Source organism: Vipera berus, assembly GCF_964194415.1.
Source record: "Vipera berus genome assembly, chromosome: 8".
NCBI classification, from domain to species: Eukaryota; Metazoa; Chordata; class Lepidosauria; order Squamata; family Viperidae; genus Vipera; species Vipera berus.
In genome coordinates, this window is record NC_138211.1 from 24,072,168 (window position 1) to 24,092,988 (window position 20,821).

A 20,821-nucleotide genomic window follows, 5' to 3' on the forward strand; every position below is an offset into this window, starting at 1 on the left:
TCCTTGGGGAGAAAGAGGCCCTTCTTTTTCTTAAGCAGCCCTCTCCTTTGTACTGCTGAAGAGAGAGAAGATGAACCACAGCACAACTGAACTCTAGCTTTTCAATAAAAACTACAAAAAAATTCCCTCTTTTTCTTTTCCTTACATTTCCATTAAAATAAAAGTGCACACTTGCCATACTCTTGCAGTAACTGCAAGGAATCATTTTTATACTACTGCGAATTACTATCTATAGTAAAAGAGCCCTGGTGGCGCAGTGGTTAGAATTCAGTATTGTAGGCTAATTCTGCCGATTGCCAGCAGTTTGGCAGTTCAAATCTCACCAGCCTCAAGGTTGACTCAGCCTTAGTAAGGCCACACCTGGAATGCTGCATCCATGTTTGGTCACCACATTATAAAAAAAAGCTGTTGAGACTTTGGGAAAAGTGCAGAGAAGAGCAACAAAGATGGAAGTTAAAACATGAATGGTTAACAGGAATTGAGTATAGCTAATCTATTGAAAAGAAGGACCAGGGGTGACGTGATAGCAGCGTTCCAATATTTGAAGAGCTGCTACGAAGAAGAGGGGCTCAACCTATTTTCCAAAGCACTGGAGTCGAGACAAGAAACAATGGATGGAAACTAATCAAGGAGGGAAGCAACCTGGAATTAAGGAAAAACTTCCTAACAGTGAGAAAAATTAACCAGTTGAATGGCTTGCCTTCAGAAGTTGTGGGTGCTCCATCAGTAAAGGCTTTTAAGAAGAGAATGGACAGCCATTTGTCTGAAATGGTGTAGGATCTCCTGCTTGAGCTGTGGGTTGGACTAGAAGACCTCCAAGGTCCCTTTGAACTCTGATATTCTATGAGGAAGAATGGCTCATGCTCCTTTAAGTGGAGAGAGCAAAGAGGAGGACCTTCATTTTCTTGGCTAGAGAATCCTCAGTAGGGCAGCTGATTGTTGCCCTAGGACTGCTGTGCATTAGTGTTGGCCTGAAGGATGAATGCAATGTGCTGTTTCAGGTCTGGCCTGAAATTATACTTGTCTCTCTTTCAGCCTTTCTAGATTCCTCAACCCTGCAGTTGTTTTTTGATCTGTACCATTCCATACCTCCCACTTTTTCACCCCTGGTAAGTATCTCTGTCTCATAGATTTCCCCTGGAAAATGATCAGAGGGTGGGTGGGACCCCAGTAGTACTACACATCTGGGCCTAGCTACATTCAAAGTCAAGAAAAAATACTTTGCTCTTTCTGCCTGACCCACCTCCCACTGTGTTTTTACAGTGTTCAGGTGCCTTTGCACACAGTTTTTGCTTAGGCGCTAACTCATTCAAACAATTCATGTTTTTATTTTGCTCCCCTGGCTTAGGTCTTGTCATGTCTAGTGCAAATTGCTTCAGTCCGGCGGTCCCTATTTAATAATGCAGAAAGAGCCAAGTTCCTGTCACACCTTGTTGATGGTGTCAAGCGCATACTGGAAAATCCCCAAGTAAGTCAGAATGTGAACATGAACAAATTTATATGAACATTTTCATAAATTATCCTTCGAAGCTTCAAATAGATGTCCAGAAACTCATCCTGGGTGTCTGCTTCCAGCTGAGGCTGGTGCGTGTGCAGTTGCCATTTGCAATCATGTGCGAAATGGAGAAAGTGAAGGTTCCCTTTGAGGAAAGCTCAGAAAAAGAAAATATTATTTTTGAAGAACTATAGCAGAATATCCTCCAGCTTGTCCTTTGTTCACTTCATTTATTTATTTTAAATCTTTAGATCTATCCAGGAGCGTGGTGGCCTAGTGGCTAAGATGCTTGTTGACTGGAGAATTCTTGTTGACAGGAGAATTGTCAGTTCAAGACCCAAGCATTGCATGATTGCCTGAGCTCCTGTTCTTGCCTCAGCTCCTGCCCACCTAGCAGTTTGAAAGCATGCAAATGTGATTAGATAAATAGGTACCACTTCAGTGGGAAGGTGACAGTGTTCTGTGTGCCTTGCTGTATAGTTATGCTGGCTTTATGACCATGGAAGCATCTGCAGACAACACTGACTCCCTTGGGTCAGAAACGGAGATGAGTACCGCCCCCTAGAGTTGGACACGACTGGACAGGGGAAAACCTTATCTTTTTAAAGATCTCTAGCAGATCTTATAGCAAGTTATAATCCATTTCTGTTTAAAGCACAAAAAGTCCACATAAAAAATAACTAAAGGGTGGTCTAAGTAACAATCTTGCTAACATGTCCTGTATTACAAAGATGTTTCTGTCCTCTAGTGCATGGCTTTTCAACCGGTGGTACGCGTACCACTAGTGGTACGCGAGCACCTGGCTGGTGGTACGCGGCGTCGCCTGCCTCCTCCCCACCCCCACGCTCCGCTCCTTTCCAGCTCACTTGCTGCTGGAAAGCATGCTGCTTGGCAGCGGCCTGCAGGAACCCTACAGAGGGCGCACGCAGGCGCAGAGCGAGACCCCGCCCTCCCCAGGGACTTGTTGTACAGCAACCGGATTGACTTCTGATCGACATTTCTTCGGGGCACACATGGCCGGGAAGGCGCGTCGGAGTCCCAGGTACCGGTAAGGCGATCGGTCCGCTCCTATCCCATCGCCTGCCAGCCCTGGGAGAGCCCCACGCGAGCGCCTCACCAGCCACCGAACCCTGCCTTTCGAGCAGGAGCAGCCTTGCCCTGCTTGCCCTTGGCCACCTCCACGGGTGCTGCAAGGCCAGTCCCCGTTCAGCCCGCCATCCCCGGGAGAGCCCCTTACGAGCGCCTCGCTGACCGCTGAACCCTGCCTTTTGAGCAGGAGCGGCTGTCGAGCCCTGGGCTCAACAATCAACTGGGTTTGGGGGGGGGAATCCGTGAAGCAACCCAGCTACCTGGCCTGCCAGCCGCTCATTGCTCTGCCGATCAGCTGGGAGGCTGAAACTCCAGATTTGAGCTGCTGACAGAGCGCAGTGCAGGGAAGACACATCAGAGCCAGCCGCTCATTGCTCTGCCGATCAGCTGGTTTGCTGCGCGGATTCCTCCCCCCACACCCACCGAGTTGATTGTCAAGCCCGGGGCTTGATAGTGGCCTTGCCCTGCTTGCTTTTGGCCAGCGCTGTGAGTAGCTACTGCCGCCCATCCCACTTTTTGCAAGCCCCGTTATGCCACCGTTGCAGGCTTCCGACAGCGGAGGCTCCGGGACAAGCGAGATTGCCAGAACCGCGAATCGGCGTTTGCTCAGAAACGCCGATCTCGCCTCCTGCGCATCCCGCTTGCTTGCAGAAAGCAAGTGAGCGAGATTGCCAGAACCACGAATTGGTGTTTCCTCAGAAACGCCGATCTCTTGCTCCTGCAATCTTCCTCGTTTTCAACTTGCTTTCTGCAAGAGAAAGCTGGCCGCAGGGGCGAGTGCCGCTCTAGCACGGAGAGGGGGAGGCCGGTCCCCGTTCGGCCCGCCAGCCCCGGGAGAGTTAAGTGGGCATCAGGTTTCTTGGTAAAAATGGATTTGGAAGGAAAGAAGTGGGAGGAAGGGAGGGAAGGAGGAAAGGACAAAGGGAGGGAAGGAAGAAAGGAAGGAAAGAAGGAAGGGACAATGGGAGAGAGGGAGGGAGAGAGAAATAGAGAGAGAAAGGGGGAGAGAGAAGGAGAAAGAAATAGGGAGGGAGAGAAAAAGAAATGGGAGAGAGGGAGAGAAAGAGGGAGGGAAATAGAGGGAAAGGGAGAAAGGGAAAGAGGGAGAGGAGAAAGGGAGGGAAAGAGAAATAGAGAGGGAGAAAGAGAAAGAGGGAGAGAGAGGGAGGGAGAGAGAGAAAGAGAGGGGAAGAGAGAGAAATTAAATTAGTAACGGTTGTTAAGTGAATCTGGTTTCCCCACTAACTTTGCTTGTCAGAAGGTTGCAAAAGGCAATCACATGACCCTGGAACAATGTGACATTATAAATATGAATCGGTTGCCAAGTATCGAAATGTAAATCACATGACCCTGGGGATGCTGCAGCGGTCATAAGTGTGAAAAATAGTCATAAGTCACTTTTTTCAGTGCCATCGTAACTTTGAACAGTCACTAAGCGAATTGTTGTAAGTCGAGGACTTGTACTTTATCATTTTTTTCCTTTTTTTTTGTCATGCTTTTGACACCTTGCTGGGTGACTGGTGGTACTCGGACATTGCCTTATCCTAAAAGTGGTACAATGGGTGAAAAGGTAGAAAAGCCCTGCTCTAGTGCTTTGCAAGCAACTGGCCATGTAGTTTGCAATGACTTCACCCACTCAGTTAGTGATGTGGTTTGGGTTGAATGTTGGGGGAGTTCAGGCATAGAGACAAAGTCCCAGCCAGTGGCCACAGAAATGGTGCAAACCTGGTGCTACTGTGAAGAAGGTCTGACCCAGACATGTCAAACTCGTGACGTCACGTGATGTCGTGCAACGTCTCGGGAGAACTTTTGCCATTGCCAGCAATGGGGTGGGCGCAGCTTTGCATCCGGCTCACGGGCCGGCAGTTTGACACCCCTGGACTGACCAATTGTCCTATTGGTAATTAATGTAACATTGGAGATACTGCACTAAGATGTTGTTCACGTATTCACAGGCTCTGTTAGTCTGAGGGTGATGAGAGGAACTGAGTCCCGGGGAAGTCCTTAAGAGCTTTATAAATTCTTCCCAAAATTAAGACGTCAATTGCATCAGTCCATCAGAGACAATCCTCTCAGAGGCCCACGGAGATTATAAACATGTTGCACAGAGAGTTTGCAAGAGTTCATGCAGAAGGGATTTTGGGACAAGCCACAAAGTGCACCTGTTTAGAAAATAGTTAGGTGATAACCTGTATTACAGTATTTCCAGAGCTTTCTGGCAGTTCAACAATAAAGTCCATGGATATCTCCTTCCAAGGAGCTGTAGGGCTGGCCACAGGTTGCGGTAGCCCTGATGGTTTTCCAGGGTGTCTTTTCACTGATGCGCCTACAGGGCAACTGGCAACATAGCTTTCAATGTCCTCTTTCGTGCTCAGCCACCAGAATTGGTGCCTCACAAGGTCTTGGTCTTTCTTGACAAAACCAAAGTGTCTAGCAGTCTTAGAATTGTGGCTCCACTGCAAGACTACAGAGTCCTCAGGCTTGTGGGTACATAGAGTTTGGTCCTGATTCAGGCACGGCCATCATGTACAGTGACATCATTTTTGTGGTGTGTGAACCAGTCGTCTCCTGCCAGGGCCACTTTCAGAGCATAAGTGAGATCGTCAGTTACTTTAGGTTCCAATTTTCCCTGCATTCTGGTGAAAGCTGGGGCTGCTACTTCATTGGAAGGGATGATGGAATTCACATCCTCTCTGACGCTGTTATATTGAGGCAGTCTGGAGAGTGCCTCACCTGGAAAGTTTTTTCCCCCTGGCAAGTAATGTAGGGAGAAAGTACTAGTGAGCCATCTACTTGGGTGAACACTTTCAGGGTTTTGAGCTCCCAAGATGCAAACGTCTCTACTACAGCGGGGCTAACTAGACATCTGGTGCAGCCTCTCTTTGATAGGCCACTTCCCTCAACCCTTCATCCTACATTTTAGCCCCCAGACCGATAATCATCTTTGTTGCTCTTCTCTACATTCTTTCTAGGGCTCCAGCATCTTTTTTGTGTTGTGGTCCAGAACTGGACCCAGCAGTCCCAAGCTAGCCTAATGCTGGAGGCTTTGTGTTTGGTGTAATGGGATGATCTCAGTCAATCTCAAGGTGTCCAAATGCTTCATGTGACCACTCCAGTACTCTCATTGAGGGGTTTGTGCAGAACTGATGATTCTCCTCCTTCTCTTTTTCTTTCTCAGAGTTTGTCAGACCCAAACAACTATCATGAATTCTGTCGGCTTTTAGCTCGTCTGAAAAGCAATTATCAGCTCGGGGAGCTGGTAAAAGTGGAAAACTATCCTGAGGTCATCCGACTCATTGCCAACTTCACTGTCACCAGCTTGCAGGTGGGACACTGTGGGGTTTCCTTTTGTTGGAGCGAGTCTGTGGGCGGGAGGTGGAGCACAAATGCGGCAGCTGTCACTTCAGTCCTCCCGGCTCCTGCTTCTTCACCATAGGAGGCCTTTTGAACTTGGATGGGCAGGGAAAGGCACGGCTTCCCTTTGGACACCAGCCTTTAGAATACACATTTTCTGGGGCTAGAACTGGTCGCTTTACTTGCAAATGGCTGGAACAGGCCTCTTCCTCTGAGTAGGAAGGTTTCACAGGCAGGCTGATTGCATTCACCACCTTCCTTCCTTTCGGCAGCACTGGGAGTTTGCTCCGAACAGCGTGCACTATCTCCTCAGCCTGTGGCAGCGTCTGGCAGCATCTGTTCCCTACGTTAAAGCCACCGAGCCACACATGCTGGAGACGTACACCCCAGAGGTTACCAAAGCATACATCACCTCCAGGCTGGAGTCCGTCCACATCATACTGAGGTAAGATGTTCTGGCAGTGGCTGGTCCTCACAGTCTTTGTCTGGGAATGTCTGAAAGCTATACAGCCGCAAGAGAAGAACGCTGCCGTAACACCGGCTGCAAATGGGAGGGAAGCGGGCCTTGCTGCTTTCATGTTTTCCCTGTAAATCTACAGGCCTCCTCAGCGGAGCTCCCAGGGTCCGTCTGCCTTTGCAAAGGGAGCACCTGGCAGAGGCTCCTTCTCTCTCCAATTGGCTGCTTTGTTTACCCACAGAGATGGCCTAGAAGATCCACTGGATGACACAGGTTTGGTGCAGCAGCAGCTCGACCAGCTGTCCACTATTGGGCGCTGCGAATATGAGAAGACCTGTGCCCTCCTAGTGCAGCTGTTTGACCAGTCCGCTCAGTCCTACCAGGAACTGCTGCAAAGCGCCACAGCCATCCCCGTGGATGTGGCCGTGCAAGAAGGTGAGCGAGCAGAAGGCTCCTGTCTTGGCTTGGCTGGTTTCAGAAGGGAAGCCTTGGGGTGCCGGAGCTTAATCGGGTAGACCAGCCTCCTTTGCGAGTGAGATTTCTCTTGCAGCGTTTCTCCAGCACAGCTGCACCTGATTGGGGATTGTGATTCTTGGAAACAATGCAGGACAGATTGGAAGTGTTTTAATGCAGGATGAAGTTAATTAACAGTTGAGAGTCAGCATTAGTTCCTATCTAATGAAAAGGAGAGCCACATAAACCCCAGAAGTGTTATACCTTTGAAACTCTGCTTCTAAGCATCGGAGTGCTTTTGCCCAACCACACACACTGGCCAGGAAAGCCACGGAATCTTCTTCCCTTCAGTTTAACAAAGAGCCAGAGTTTTGACTACATCACCAGTCGGCTTTTCAAGTCTGAAAAGCTTAAAATTTTCCTGGCTAAGACTTTGGGCGAGAATAAAAAATAAATGTATTGTTCATAATAAAACTTATTTCAAGTGGCACCAATCAAGTGGTCCCAGATAAACAACTGCAGGGATTGGCAAAGAACAATTAATAGATTTATGTGAAATGCAGTGGGGAAAAACAAGACTAACATTCAAAATTTTGCAAGATTTCAGAGAGGTGGACTAGTTTTTTCCAGTCTCAGACCATAGGCAGTCCTCAGCTTAAGGCCACAATTCAGCGACCCTTTGAAATTGCAACAGTGCTGAAGGAAGGGACTTATCACCTGCACCCAAAGTTATGGCTGCTGCAGCACCCCCTGCAGTCGCAGGATCACAGTTCAGGTGCTTGACGCTCTGGCTGCCCATATGACCAACTGCAGGGATGCTGCAACTGCATCTTCATCTTCATCTTCTCCACCAGCTGAGCTTCTGAAGTGGATGACTGCAGTGTGCTTTAGTGGAGCTGTCCTTGAAGAACCTCCAGAGGCTTTGGTGGCCCAAGGCATTGTGATCACACTTGGTTTGCCCTGGTTGCATCTTTGCTTCGCAAACTTCACTAGCCCTCAGTACGATTCCTGGTGCAGTTTGAGTTTTATCGCTCATCAAGCCCTTTGTGGCTTCAGGCTGCATTCTTTGAGGATCTGACTCTGTGCAGAGATGTGCACCTGGCACATTCAGTCTGGCAGGAGAGGCCTGCTCCAGCTCCCGTCTGTTACAGAACGTCATTGGAGGGGAGGCCCAGTGCCCCAGTGCCTGCCCTCTGGAACAGCATTCAAATTAGGAGTTGGCCCTGCTGGCCTTTCCTAAACCCCTTGAGATCTAGATCTTCTCCCAGGCTTGAGGTATTTGAGCTCATGAGTTGTGTGTATTTCTGTTGCTGGGTTTTCCCTTGCTTGCCTTTTTTGTTATTTGGATGTGTTTATGTGAGGGCTGATGTGGGAAGTGTGTGTATGACATGGATGGTTTTGCCTGCTGGCTGCCCAGGGTAAGAGGGGCAACCTTCTCAGTCTAAATAAAGGAAAGGTGTGTGGGGAGAAGACAGGTTTATGGATTAGCTCTGTTACTTTTTCTGGCTTCAGGACGCCTCACCTGGCTGGTCTATATCATTGGGGCCGTGATTGGCGGGCGGGTGTCATTTGCCAGCACAGACGAGCAAGATGCCATGGATGGCGAACTGGTTTGTCGGTAAGAACCTAGCACTAATAATAAGAATCCTGCCACAATCCCTTTAACACCATCAAAGCGAGTAATCCAACATTTGTTTATTATTCTGTTATCAACCTCTGCCTGTCCCGGGTCTTTGGGAAACACTCAACACGTGGATTAAAATGCCAAATCCAGTCTGAACATCTGGCTGACTGCAATAAGCGATTAATAAAAATAGTCATAATTGAGCATTCCTGAGATATGCTGCACTGGCTGTTCACCTTGTCAGCACTCACAACCCGAATACGTGTTTTATAAATCAGCTGGGTGTGTATGTGCACTTCATTGCTACCTCTGCAGAACAAACTTTGCAGTTTTGGATACAGAACACAGAACTAAATATTGAAAATTGGTGGGTTGCTGGGCTTTGAAATGGGAAAATTCAAAGTTTGTGGTCAAAGCACAGCAGTTATTTTCAAGAGAAAGTGACACCTCATCCATTGCTAAAAGAAAAGATAGGGCAGGGTAGCCATTAATTGAGTTAAGCTTTCCTTCTGCTGATTGTTTTTAACATTCTCCAAAATGTAATCTTGTCAATGTTAATGTTATGAAAACAAAAAGTTTTCCATCAGCCAGATATTTCTGAGTCTTTAAGGTCTCCTTGAGAAACCTGCATGAAATTCTGGATGGGGCAAAATTAGCAGAGTGGTTTTCAATGTACCAGAAGCGCCCACTTTGGGCACTTAGCTGTGTGACAATCCTTGTCTCTGGAGGGGCGTCTGACTTCCCAAGCCAAAAGGTGGTTTCAGAGGAACCAGTGTGACTTGTCCTCCTCATACTGGCAAATTGGGCTACCAATTCAACCAGACATGAAAAGTCGGCAGCCTGCCATTTTAAAATAAAAAAATGCCCTTTTGAATAAATGGGTGGAGGACCGATTTGGACTTGTGCCCTCAGCACTGCCATGTTCTTCATTCCTTCCCTTCCTGCCTTTCCAGGGTTCTTCAGCTCATGAACTTGACCGATTCACGTCTTGCTCAGGCAGGCAATGAGAAGCTAGAGCTGGCCATGCTGAGCTTCTTTGAGCAGTTCCGGAAAATTTACATAGGAGACCAGGTGCAGAAATCCTCTAAGGTAAAAAATACTTGTAGTGGATCTCTTCTCATTACAGAATTTTTCATAATGTTTGCACAATAAGCTTTATGAAAACTCTTCATCTGCAGATTATTCTTGGTCAGTGTGGGGCTTCAGGGTTTAGTGACCGTGGTCTGCAGAACAGGTTTCCTAACATTTTGCCAGCCACCGTGGCTGCCCACTTCAGAAGCCAAGTGGGATACCCTACAGGCTGCAGGGGACGGAGCAGGGGCAGGCTGGGCTCCTGTCTTGAGGGCCAGGCGTCTCGATTGGCCTTTAGGTTTCTAGTTGGTGAGGTCTTGGCTTTGGTTACTTCTTGGTTTGTGCCCAATGCTGATTAGTTATTTTGGTGATGTCGGTTCCTGATTGGTCCTTTGTTCATTCTGATTAGTCATTTTTGGAGTTCTGGTTCCTGATTGGTTCTTACACCATGTTGGGTTCATTCTGATTGGTCATTTTTGGAGTTCTGGTTTCTGATTGGTTCTTACTTTATGTTGGGTCCAGGCAAGTTTCTGTTCCTGGTTGTTTCTGCTTTAACATTGTGTTTTTCTAATAATTTTCTTATTTGGTCAATGACCTTCTCAGTGTAGGACATAAATGCCCTCCCTATTGGGGTGGTTTGTCTTTATTATTATTTGCCTGCTTTGTAATGCTCATCTAATCTCACTCATGGAGCACCCATCAGCTTATAGAGCTTGATTAAGATGTCTTAATGCATAGAAATAGAACCATGTCAGGAAGGGATGTCGGAAGTCTTCTGGTGCAATCCTGCTCAATTCAGGAGACCTTATGCCATCCTAAACGAATGGTTGTCCAGTCTGTTTTTGAAAATCTCCAGTGATGGAGCACCCACAACTTCAACTGTCCCACTGATTAATTGTTCTCACTGTCAGAAAATTTCTCCTTTTGGTTTGGATTTCTCTTAAATAAGCTTCCATCCATTGCTTCTTGTCCTGCCCTCAGGTACTAGGAGAATAAACTGACCTGCCTGTTGCCTAGCCCCTCAAATACTGGAAGACTTGTTACCATGTCCCCCCTAATCTAGGATAGGCTAGATAAAGCTCGTTCCCTCAAGCGTTCATCATATGCTTTAGCCTGCAAACCCCTAATAATTTTTGTTGCTCTTCTCTTTTTATTGTCTCAACATCTTTGTATTGTGGTGATCAGAACTGGATGCAGTATTCCAATTGTGGCCTCACTAATGCAGTATAAAGCAATATTATCCCTTTTCATGATCTTGATGCTATCACTGTGTTGATGCAGCCCACTATGGCATTGGCATTTTTGGTAACTGCAGCACATTGTTCGTTCATATTTAAGTCATCTGCAAGTTTGATGAGTTCCCCTTCTATCCTCTCATCTGCACTGTGGGCACAATTATTAGGCAAGTTGTATTTTGGAGGATTAATTTTCTTATTGAACAACTGCAGTGCTCTCAGTCAATCCAAAATGCTAATAAACCTCAAACCTGAATAAGAAAGAAAACATGAGGTTTGGGCTTTCTTAGGAGAATATCTATGTGTGCACAATTATTGGGCAACTATTGGTGTGCAGAATTATCATGCAGCTAAATGAAAAACAAAACTTTGCCCATCTCACTGGTTTATTTGCATCGGTTAAAGTGAGAATAATAACTAAAAATGTACAAATAAACATTTCTGACATTTCAGGAAAAAAAATTAGTGACCAATCCATCCATCCTTCTTTTTAACAACAGTCATAAGCCTTCCATTCAGAGTCAATTTCTTGATCTGTTGACGATCAACATTTTGTGCAGCAGCAAGCACAGCCTCCCAGACACTGTTCAGAGAGGTGTGCTGTTTTCCTTCACTGTAATCTCCTCTTTAAGAAGGGCCCATAAGTAATCAATAGGGTTTAGGTCAGGTGAGGAAGCGGGCCCATGTCATATTTTCAACTTTAAGGCCTTCACTGGCTAGCCACGCAGTGGATACTTCGATGCATGCGACGGAACATTGTCCTGCATAAAAATCATGGTCTCCTTGAAAAATGCAGACTTTTTCCTGTACCACTGCTTGAAGAAAGTGTCTTCTAAAAACTGGCAGTAGGTTTGGGAGTTGATTTTGAGTCCATCTTCAATCAGAAAAGGTCCAACTAGCGCAGACATGTCAAACTTGCAACATCATGTGACGTCATGCAACGTATTGGGACAGTTTTGCCATTGCCGGCAATGGGCTGGGCGCGGCTTCCGAACAACACATCCAGCCTGCGGGCCAGCAGTTTGACACTCCTGAACTAGTGCATCTTTAATAATACCAACCCAACCACTACCCCCCCACACCTTGCTGGCGTCTGAGTCGAAGTGGAGCTCTGTGCCCGTTACTGATCCAGCCATGGGCCCATCCATCTGGCCCATCAAGAGTCACTCTCCTCGGTCCATAAAACCTTTGAAAAATCTGTCTTTAGAAATTTCCTGGCCCAGTCTTCCCTTTTCAACTTACGTGTCTTGTTCAGTGGTAGTGGGCTTTCATCCTTCCTTACCTTGGCCATGTCTCTGAGCACTGAACACCTTGTACTTCTGGGCACTCCAGGCAGGTTGCAGTTCTGGAATAAGTGGGTTGACTCACTTTAGAGCCACAGCGTTCATTTAACGACTGTCCAATATCATAAAATCAGTCAGTCATGTGGATGATTTGACTTACAACTTTCATGACAGAAATTCCAGGCAGCATCACAGTTGAGGACTATTTGTATATGATTGTGGGAGGGTTGCAAGGCATTTGGCAATGTGGCACGTGGGGATGGGACCAGTGAAGGCTTGATAAGGTAGTTAGGTTTCTGCAGCATTCAGGATCGCACTTGAGTGTTTTGTAGGTTGGTGACTCTAACACCTCCTGAATCAACTTCTTTGGAAACCAGTTCAGCTAAGGCCAGTCAGGAGTCAGGACACTCAGCTATAAAGACAGGAACCCAGTCAGCCCCTGCTCAGTTTCCTGTGAAGGTGTCAGCCAGAGTTGCTGGCAAAGTGTCAGGTAATCTGTTCTCTGGACCATGGTCACTAAATCCTGAAGCCCAACAGATACCAGGCATGAAAGCCTCGGCCAGTATATGATTCTCGAGATGGTGGCTTTCGGAATTTGCTGGCCGACCATTAAAAAAAGTTTGCACAAAGCAATTTCATATCTTAAGCCCATTTCCTGGGCAACTGCCGTATCCGAGGTGATCTCTGTTCAGAGCAGCTCTTGGCATATCCCGCCAGAAGGGGAGAAGCTGCCAGAGGGCAAATTGCAGGCCATCCAAACTGGAGGCAGGGGAGGCTTCAGTCAAGTCCCCAGTGGGCTGCTTGATTCTGAGGCATCCAGACCTGCTTTTGCTGGGGAGGAGGGCAGCTGATCTATTAGAGGAACCGGGCTCAAGGAAAGTGAATTCGTAAGAGCCACCTGAGCTGAAATCGGTTTTCCACTCCTAGCTGTATCGCCGGCTCTCGGAAGTCCTGGGACTGAATGACGAGACCATGGTCCTGAGCGTCTTCATAGGAAAAATGTAAGTCCTTCGGCTGTCACCTCAGCATTGGCTGCACCCTGGGTCTGTGCGAAAGGTTCTGCTCATGGTGGGCTGGCAGTCTGACTGCAGGTAGTGGTCCTAGAGGCAGCCCCCCCTCCTCCAAACATTGGACCATGCAGCTTTGGGACAGCAGAGACGAGTGAACGGTTGAGTGATTCCACCCCAGCATCTCTGAGCTTTCTTGTTGACTGGGACTTTGGGAGGATGAAAGGCCTGAGGCGAAAGAAGCAGCCGCTGGACGGTGTGCATTTCCTCCCTACAGAATCACTAACCTGAAGTACTGGGGACGGTGCGAACCAATCACCTCCAAGACGTTGCAGCTTCTCAATGACCTCTCCATTGGATATCCTTTTCTGTCTGTGGGCTCAACAAGGGTGCTCTAGGCATCGTGGGGAGGCTTCCCTCGAAAGCTCCTCAGCGTCTGCTGCCCTGTTTCTCACAGAATTCCTTTCAAGACTAGAACAGGATAAGCAGCAGATATATTGCAAGAGTAAATAATTGTATGATAACGTTTAATACATTAACTATGTATTCATAAGATGAAGATTAAATTGGGGTGGAATGGGGGAATGTGGTTCAAATATGTCAGTATGTTGAAGATAGAGAAGCAGATAATTAAGCATTATTTTACTACTATCTCATTTGTTTACCAAACTATTATATGGTCCTCTCCAGTGGTCTCAGCAGTCATGACCATAATTGGGGAACCACTCATTCAGCAATCATTTCCAGGCACTGTAATAGCATGTGGGAATGGCCTGGGAGACAGCAGGAAAAACCACAGCAAGGGAGCAGTCGGAGAAAAGCTGGCCGCTTAGCCCTTCCCAGTTTCTTGGGCTGTAAAAGTGACAGGGAAGAAATAGACTTTCAGATCTGCAAGAATCTGTTCATGTAACCTTACAGTAAAATAGAATTATTTCAACCCTGGCTACTTCCTGCTGGACCATCTCACAAGGTGGACGGTAGCAATGGTGCTGCAGGAGGGGACTTGAGATGGTTCTCAGAGTTGCGACCATGGCAGTGTCCCCAGAAACTGGCTTGCAATGACTAGGGTTGCAGCATCTCACAGTCACTTGATTGCCACTTGCGGCCTTCACTGCTGGCTTCGGCAAGCCAAGTCAATGGGGAAAACAGGAGGAGGCCACCAACGGTGATCGTGACCCCTGGGATGCTGCAACCACGTGGGATTCGCCTAATGACAGCAGCTAGAACTATTGCAACTGCCATCGTGAACCAGCGCAGTCACTTGGCCCAACGCTTGATGGGCGCATGGCTTAGTAGTGGATTTCCCGGTCCTGATTGCCATTGCTAAATGGAGACACCTGTCCAAGCAGAGAGCTGCAGACAAGCCCTGTTGCGTATGCAAGTTTAGCCCTCTCTGGTCAAACTGTTTCAGTGAATTCCTCAGTAAACAGAAAGTTAAAAGTGTCCTCCATCTGCCAATTTGCAGGTATATGTATTGTTTATGTGCCAAGTGTTTACAGATTCAGAATTAAGAGTGGATGCAATTCTACCAGGGATGCCTAAACTTCTTAATACACCTATACTTAGAGGAAGGGAGAAATCAGGTGAGATCCTCCTGACGTTTTGGACTTTGGCTCCCCGCAACACCATTCAACAGATCCGGTGCCGACCGTTGCATGCTAGATTTCTTAGCTGGCATGGAGGGGGATACAGGATTTCGTGTGAGAACTACTTTCATGTTATGCCTATGAAATTTTCTAATTAGGCTGATCTCTTCTTGTTTCCTTAACCTCATTTCTACCTACAGCAGCGTTAGGAAACTGGTGAAACTGAGCGCTGTGCAATTCATGCTGAACAATCACACGGTTAGTTATCAACTCCTTTGGCAAAGCTTATTGGAGGCGTTGCCTTCCAAATACTGTCAGCTGGGGTGTCTTTTGTTGTAGAGGAAAGAAGGACTGAAGCTGCAGATCCATGGGGAAGCAGGTTAAGATTCAGACATTGCCATACAAATTATCCTAGTCCTGTCAATCCTGCCCTTCTTGGGCAAAAAAAGTGTTGTGTCTCCTAGCAGCAATTTGACTTTGACCACCATCGATTGAAAGCTCTCCTGATGGACCTTGGCAGGAAGGACACATGCTGCTAGTCTCTTGCCATTTTAACCACTTTGTCTGCCCATTCCTCTTGTAGTTGGCTGTGCACTATTCATGTTCTAGCTGATAAAAACTTTCCAACATGGTTGCCCACAGAACATCTCTCCATGCTTTGACTATTCAGGGGCATCTGAACTCTTAACTCTTCAGAAAGCCTCCCTCTTCCTGTGCTCTGCTGCCCATTAGCGTACACACACACACACACACACACACACACACACACACACACACCAGTCTGAGGTCAAAATTGTCCATATTTGGCCTAAGTGTAGCAGAGCATTTATGTGGACTAGTTCAGTGTGTTATATAAACACAAGCTTGATTCTAGAACAGCACTAGAACAACACAAATCAGTTGCAAATCACAGTCGTGTAATCTCAGGCACTGCAACCGGATTTAAATACAAGCCATTTGCCAAATGCCCAAAATGGGATCATGTGAGCGGGAGGGGAAGTTGAAATGCGGCTATTATAACTTTGGGGAAGGTTGTAAGTAGCATTTTTGAAGTCTATTGTAATTTTGATTGGTCATTAAGCAAGGACTACCTGTATTAGACTCAGTTTAAAACTCTGCTCTAGGAGTTGGCTGCCTAAAATAGCATGTCAGACAAAGGAACGCTGCTTGTCAAGTACCATAAATAATGCAAGTTGATTTAAGCATATTTGAAATATAGAACGCAGAGTAAGAGTTGGAAGGGACCTTGGAGGTCTTCTAGTCCAACTCCCTGCTCGAGCAGGAGACTATATCATTTCAGGCAAATGGCTGTCCAGTCTCTTTTTGAAAGCCTCCAGTGATGGAGCACTCAGAACTTCGGAAGGCAAGCTATTCCATTGCTTGATTGCTCTAACCGTTAGTTGATTGTTCTAACTCCTTAGTTCTAGATTGCTTCTCTCCTTGGTTACTTTACATCCATTGTGAAATATAAAAGTACTTAGTTGTTTTAGGCCAGATTCAATGACCGGCACTGGATTGGATTCTACCAGAAGGAGGGGGAAAGCCCCAGGTTTGCAATTATGCTAGTTCCTTGGCAAATACAAGGGCAAGGAAGGCAGGCACTTGTGGCCTGACTTTCCACGGTGCCCATATGCCAAGGACTCATCTTGTTTCTGTTACAGAACAGAATAGAGTTAGAAGGGACCATGGAGGTCTTCTAGTCCTACCCCTGCTTAGGCAGGAACCCTATACCATTTCAGACAAATGGCTGTCCACTCTCTTAAAAACTTCCAGGGTTGGAACATTCACAACTTCTGGAGACAAATTGTTCCATTGATTAATTGTTCTGTCAGGAAATTTCTTCTTAGTTCTCGATTGCTTTTCTCCTTGATTAGTTTCCATCCGTTGCTTCTTTTCCTGCCTTCCAGTGCTTTGGAGAATAGCTTGACTCCCTCTTCTTTAGGGCAGCCCCTCAGATACTGGAAGACTGCTAACATGTCACCCTTGGTCCTTCTTGTCATTAAACTAGACATACCCAATTTCAGCAACTATTCCTTATATGTTTTAGCCCCCAGTCCCCTGATCATCTTTCTTGCTCTTCTCTGCACTCTTTCTAGAGTCAACATCTTTTTGACATCGTGGCGATCAAACACTGGATGCAGTATTCCAAGTGTGGTCTTACCAAGGCATTGTAAAGGGGTATTAACATTTCACGTGATCTTAGAAACAGAATCCGAATAGAGCTGGAAGGGACCTTGGAGGTCTTCTAGTCCAGCCCCATGCTCAAGCAGGAGTCCCTATATCATTTCAGACAAGTGGCTGTCCTGTCTCTTCTTAAAAACCTTGAGTGATGAAGCAACCACAACATCTGGAGGCAAGCTGTTCCACTGGTTAATTGTCCTCTTGATTCCATCCCTCTGTTAATGCAGCTTAGCACTGTGTTGGCTTTTTTTGGCAGGTGCAGCGCACTGCTGCCTCATACTTAAGTGATTGTTCACTAGGACTCTGAAATCCCTCTCACAGTTACTACTGTTGAGCGAGGTACCACCTCCACTGTACCTGTGCATTTGGTTTTTCTTTCCTAAATGTAGAAACTTACTTTTTTCACCATTGAATTTCACCTCATTAATATGATTTTTATTCTTCAACAGAGTGAGCACTTTTCCTTCTTGGGTATTAACAATCAATCCAACCTGAGTGATATGAGATGTCGGACTACTTTCTACACGGCACTTGGGCGCCTCCTCATGGTGGACCTCGGTACTGCAACCCATTCCCATGCTACCAAATGCATGCTGCTAAATTCTTGTCATTCTAATTATAACTAATTAGACAGGAACAGTTTAATCTGTCAACTTTCTATAAAGCTTGGTTATTCAGTGTGAAAAGAGTTCATCTGGTTACCTTGCTTCAGGTATTGCCCACTGCAAGCATAGATCTGAATTCCCTGGAGGATCAAAGTCCCCAAGGTTTACCAGACAGATCTAAGAATTACTTAGATTTTTAGCCCAGATTACAAAGCAGAGGACTGTTAAAGATCATTGTTTTTCATATCTCTTCCAGGAGAGGATGAAGATCAGTATGAGCAATTCATGTTACCCCTCACTGCTGCTTTTGAAACTGTGGCACAAATGTTCAGCACCAACACCTTCAATGAGCAGGAGGCAAAGGTAGGGAAGGGGCAGAAAGCTTCACCTTTGGAGTGTGTGGAACCCTTTGTGGGCTAGAGGAAGGCCATCTGAACCTTTCAGACTCTCGAGAGTACAGTTCCCCTCTTCCATTAGGGTGGAAGTCCAAAATGTTTGGGTGGTCTGGATTGCCCATCTTGGTCTGGAGCTGCCTGTTTGGCATGTTTGGACAGTGGGCGTGCGGTCCTCCAAAAGTCCAAGGCTTGGGATTCTCTGCTTGCGGACAGGGATGTTGCCTCCTCCAGCCTGGGCTCAGATACCTGCCCTTCAGGTTTTCTCCTTACAGGATTTTGATTTTGGTTCTTTTCCATCCAGTAAGTATGTTTTTATACATCATTTGGGAGGAAGCCCATATATTGAACCCTATTCCACATATGGCCACACCGTCCATCCCTAAAAAAGCAGATGTGATTTACAAGAACAATAATGTCAGATCAGTAGTGGAAATATACTTAATTTTCCTGATTTATCTATTTCTGGGTTTATTTTAATTTTCTTTTAATGTCCAAAGAAAACTATCTGTATTCACTCTCCACTGTCCTCAAATGCCTTTAAATAATGACCAGCTCTCAGTCTGTGCGAAGCACTGGCCTGGCACTAGTTCCAGGTTCCTTCAGCCTCTTGGGGGGCCCTTGCATTACCCTCTTTCCTTTTCCTTGAGGGGCTTTTCTGGGATTGCTCCTGCCAGGAGCCAGAGAGGCCAAATATTCAGAAGGTGAGAAGCAGTTTCGTGGCCTCCATTCCCAAGAGGCACGTGAGGCTTTTACGTTCTGGGGGAGATTTCAACAGAGTCTCCTCCTGGAGGGCTGACCCATTGGGTCAGAAGGGCCCTCAAGTCCATCTCTTCTGACACAAGGAGTTTTCCTGGGTGCCATTACAGAAGCCATTGGTCCACCCAGGAAGGGCAACTGGGGCTTGATTTGGATTCCCATTTGAAACACAGTATCATAGGCTTGGAAGGGACCCTGGAGGTCTTCTAGTCCAACCCGCTGCTCAAGACAAGCTATTCTATTGATTAATTGCCCTCACTGACAGAAAATTTCTTTCGTCTATATTGGATCTCATTTTTAGCAAGCTTCCACCCATAACTGCTTTTCCCAAACTTCCACCCATTCTTGTCCTGCCCTCAGGTACCCTAGAGAATAAGTCAATCCCCTCTACTTGGTGACAGCCCCTCAAGTACTGGAAGACAGCTATCATGTCCCTCCTAATGATTCCCTTTGATACCCTAGATCATAAGGTATATTTCCAGCATTTCCCATTTCTGACATTGCTGCTTGGCTGAGGAGTGGGCTGCAGACTCTGGACCGCTGAGCCCAAGCGCCTGCTGAGCTCCTGGCCCCTCTGGGCAAGCATTTGTGTCCTAACCCCGCCAGGGTTTGGTTTTGTCTGCCTCCTCTGAATTTCATTTTTTTCTACCTCAAAGTATTGCTCTTGTTAGAATGGGGAGGGGGCTTTATATCCCTGATTTTATGTGCTTTTGAGGCTGATAATCTGGCTCCAAAGCTTTACTTACTGACACCAATCATGGTCCATTGATGAGAGAGGACTGTTGAGGGAGTTTACAATCTTTTTTAATTAGACATTTTAGAGAAAGAACATAAAACTAAAAGACAAGTAAAGGAACTAACAGTGAAATATAAATGGGTAAACAAAGTATCAAAAATTCATGGAGGATATATTTCTCCAATTTAAATTACTTATGAATAATTGAATATATTATTTTACTTTAGAAATTACTATTAAGCTTTATGGTGAGAATATCAGGGAGCCTGATCAACAAAGCATGCAGGATTTAAGAGATAATGTGCTTGGATATTGCTTTTTAATTACTGGGTAAATATAATATTTTTCTCATAGTTCTTATGCCGAGTGGTTCCTTTCACTTGCAATAGAGAAAAATGCTAATACAAGAATCTTAATGATTTGCAGTTTTTTACCTCAGTTTATAATTCCTCTGGGTGGGACAGAGCTAAAGGCATCCTAAAGCAAAGGGCAGCCCTTTGGAATTTTAAATTGGGTGCCTTTGTTTTCACCACAGTTAGGCAGATACGCAAGCTTCATTCCAATATTTGAGGAAGGGCCTGTCACAGAGAAGAGTGGGTTGACTATTTTCCAAAGGACAAGAAGTAACTAATGGAAGATTATTAAAGAGATTATTATTCCAACCTAAAATTAAGAAAATTAATCAGCGGAATGGCTTGCCTCCAGAAGTGGGTGCTTCCTCACTGGAGGTTGGATAGCCATGTATCCAGAGTGGTATAAGGACTCCTACCTTGAGCTGGGGTTGGACTAGAAGACCTTAAAGTTCCCTTCCAACTCTTATCTGTTCATTTATTCTGACAGCAAAGGGCATTCATTAATGACCCTAGCAGAACTTTTAAATCTGCATTATTAAAGGGCAATTCTATATTGACCCATTTAGGAGCCATTTTTATCTGTCTTGCATGGAGTCTGTTGGACGTGGAGTGCGAAGATGGGCCGGAGTTCAGCCATTTTTTGAGGAGAAGTTACCAATGTTTAATGGTATCTAGTTGCCGATGACTGAAAACTTGCATATCTGACCTCTAAATCAAGTTTTAAAACAACAACAAATGTGTGTGTTTACATACACTTAACAGTATATCTATCTACGATCCGTCTATATCTGTGCATAAAACGTAAGCGCCAGGTGCATTGATTACATTAGAAAACTATCCCAAAGCCAGTAAAAAGAGTTTTAAAATGTCCCAAAGCTCAAGGCCTGCTAATGGGCTAAGTTTCAATGGTCTTCCTAAAACACCCCAGGGCAGGAGCAGCCTGGATAGCGGGAAGGAGGGTCCTCCACCCAGTGCAGGCAGTTCAGAAGGCCTCCTCCATGATCCCTGACGGAAGCATTCTCTGAAATGGGGGAGGGGTCTTCCTTATGGGACCAGCAAATACAGTTGGCTTGGAGGGTGATTGTGATATGGAGGACATGAAGCAATGCATCTTTCCTCTTAATCTGTGTCTTTCCCCTCA

At 46.1% G+C, this 20,821-nt stretch overlaps 1 protein-coding gene and 1 long non-coding RNA gene across 5 annotated transcripts in view; one reads left to right on the forward strand and one right to left on the reverse strand.

Moving 5' to 3' along the window:
* The window catches only part of XPO7 (exportin 7), a 61,161-nt gene that overhangs the window by 27,517 nt on the left and 12,823 nt on the right, over positions 1–20,821 (forward strand). For all 4 annotated transcript variants that reach the window (XM_081333921.1, XM_081333924.1, XM_081333923.1 and 1 more), the window contains 12 exons: positions 1,036–1,109; positions 1,349–1,468; positions 5,763–5,909; positions 6,211–6,383; positions 6,637–6,830; positions 8,361–8,466; positions 9,426–9,561; positions 12,989–13,062; positions 13,346–13,426; positions 14,849–14,912; positions 17,285–17,393; positions 17,697–17,803. In XM_081333921.1, coding sequence (XP_081190047.1) covers positions 1,036–1,109; positions 1,349–1,468; positions 5,763–5,909; positions 6,211–6,383; positions 6,637–6,830; positions 8,361–8,466; positions 9,426–9,561; positions 12,989–13,062; positions 13,346–13,426; positions 14,849–14,912; positions 17,285–17,393; positions 17,697–17,803 — 1,385 coding nt within the window. The remainder of the gene's footprint in view (positions 1–1,035; positions 1,110–1,348; positions 1,469–5,762; positions 5,910–6,210; positions 6,384–6,636; positions 6,831–8,360; positions 8,467–9,425; positions 9,562–12,988; positions 13,063–13,345; positions 13,427–14,848; positions 14,913–17,284; positions 17,394–17,696; positions 17,804–20,821) is intronic.
* On the reverse strand, positions 37–20,817 carry LOC308671609. Its single transcript, XR_014027248.1, has 3 exons — positions 17,829–20,817; positions 13,356–13,539; positions 37–55 (listed from the first exon to the last, which is right to left on the reverse strand). It is a non-coding gene; the product is annotated as an uncharacterized lncRNA (long non-coding RNA).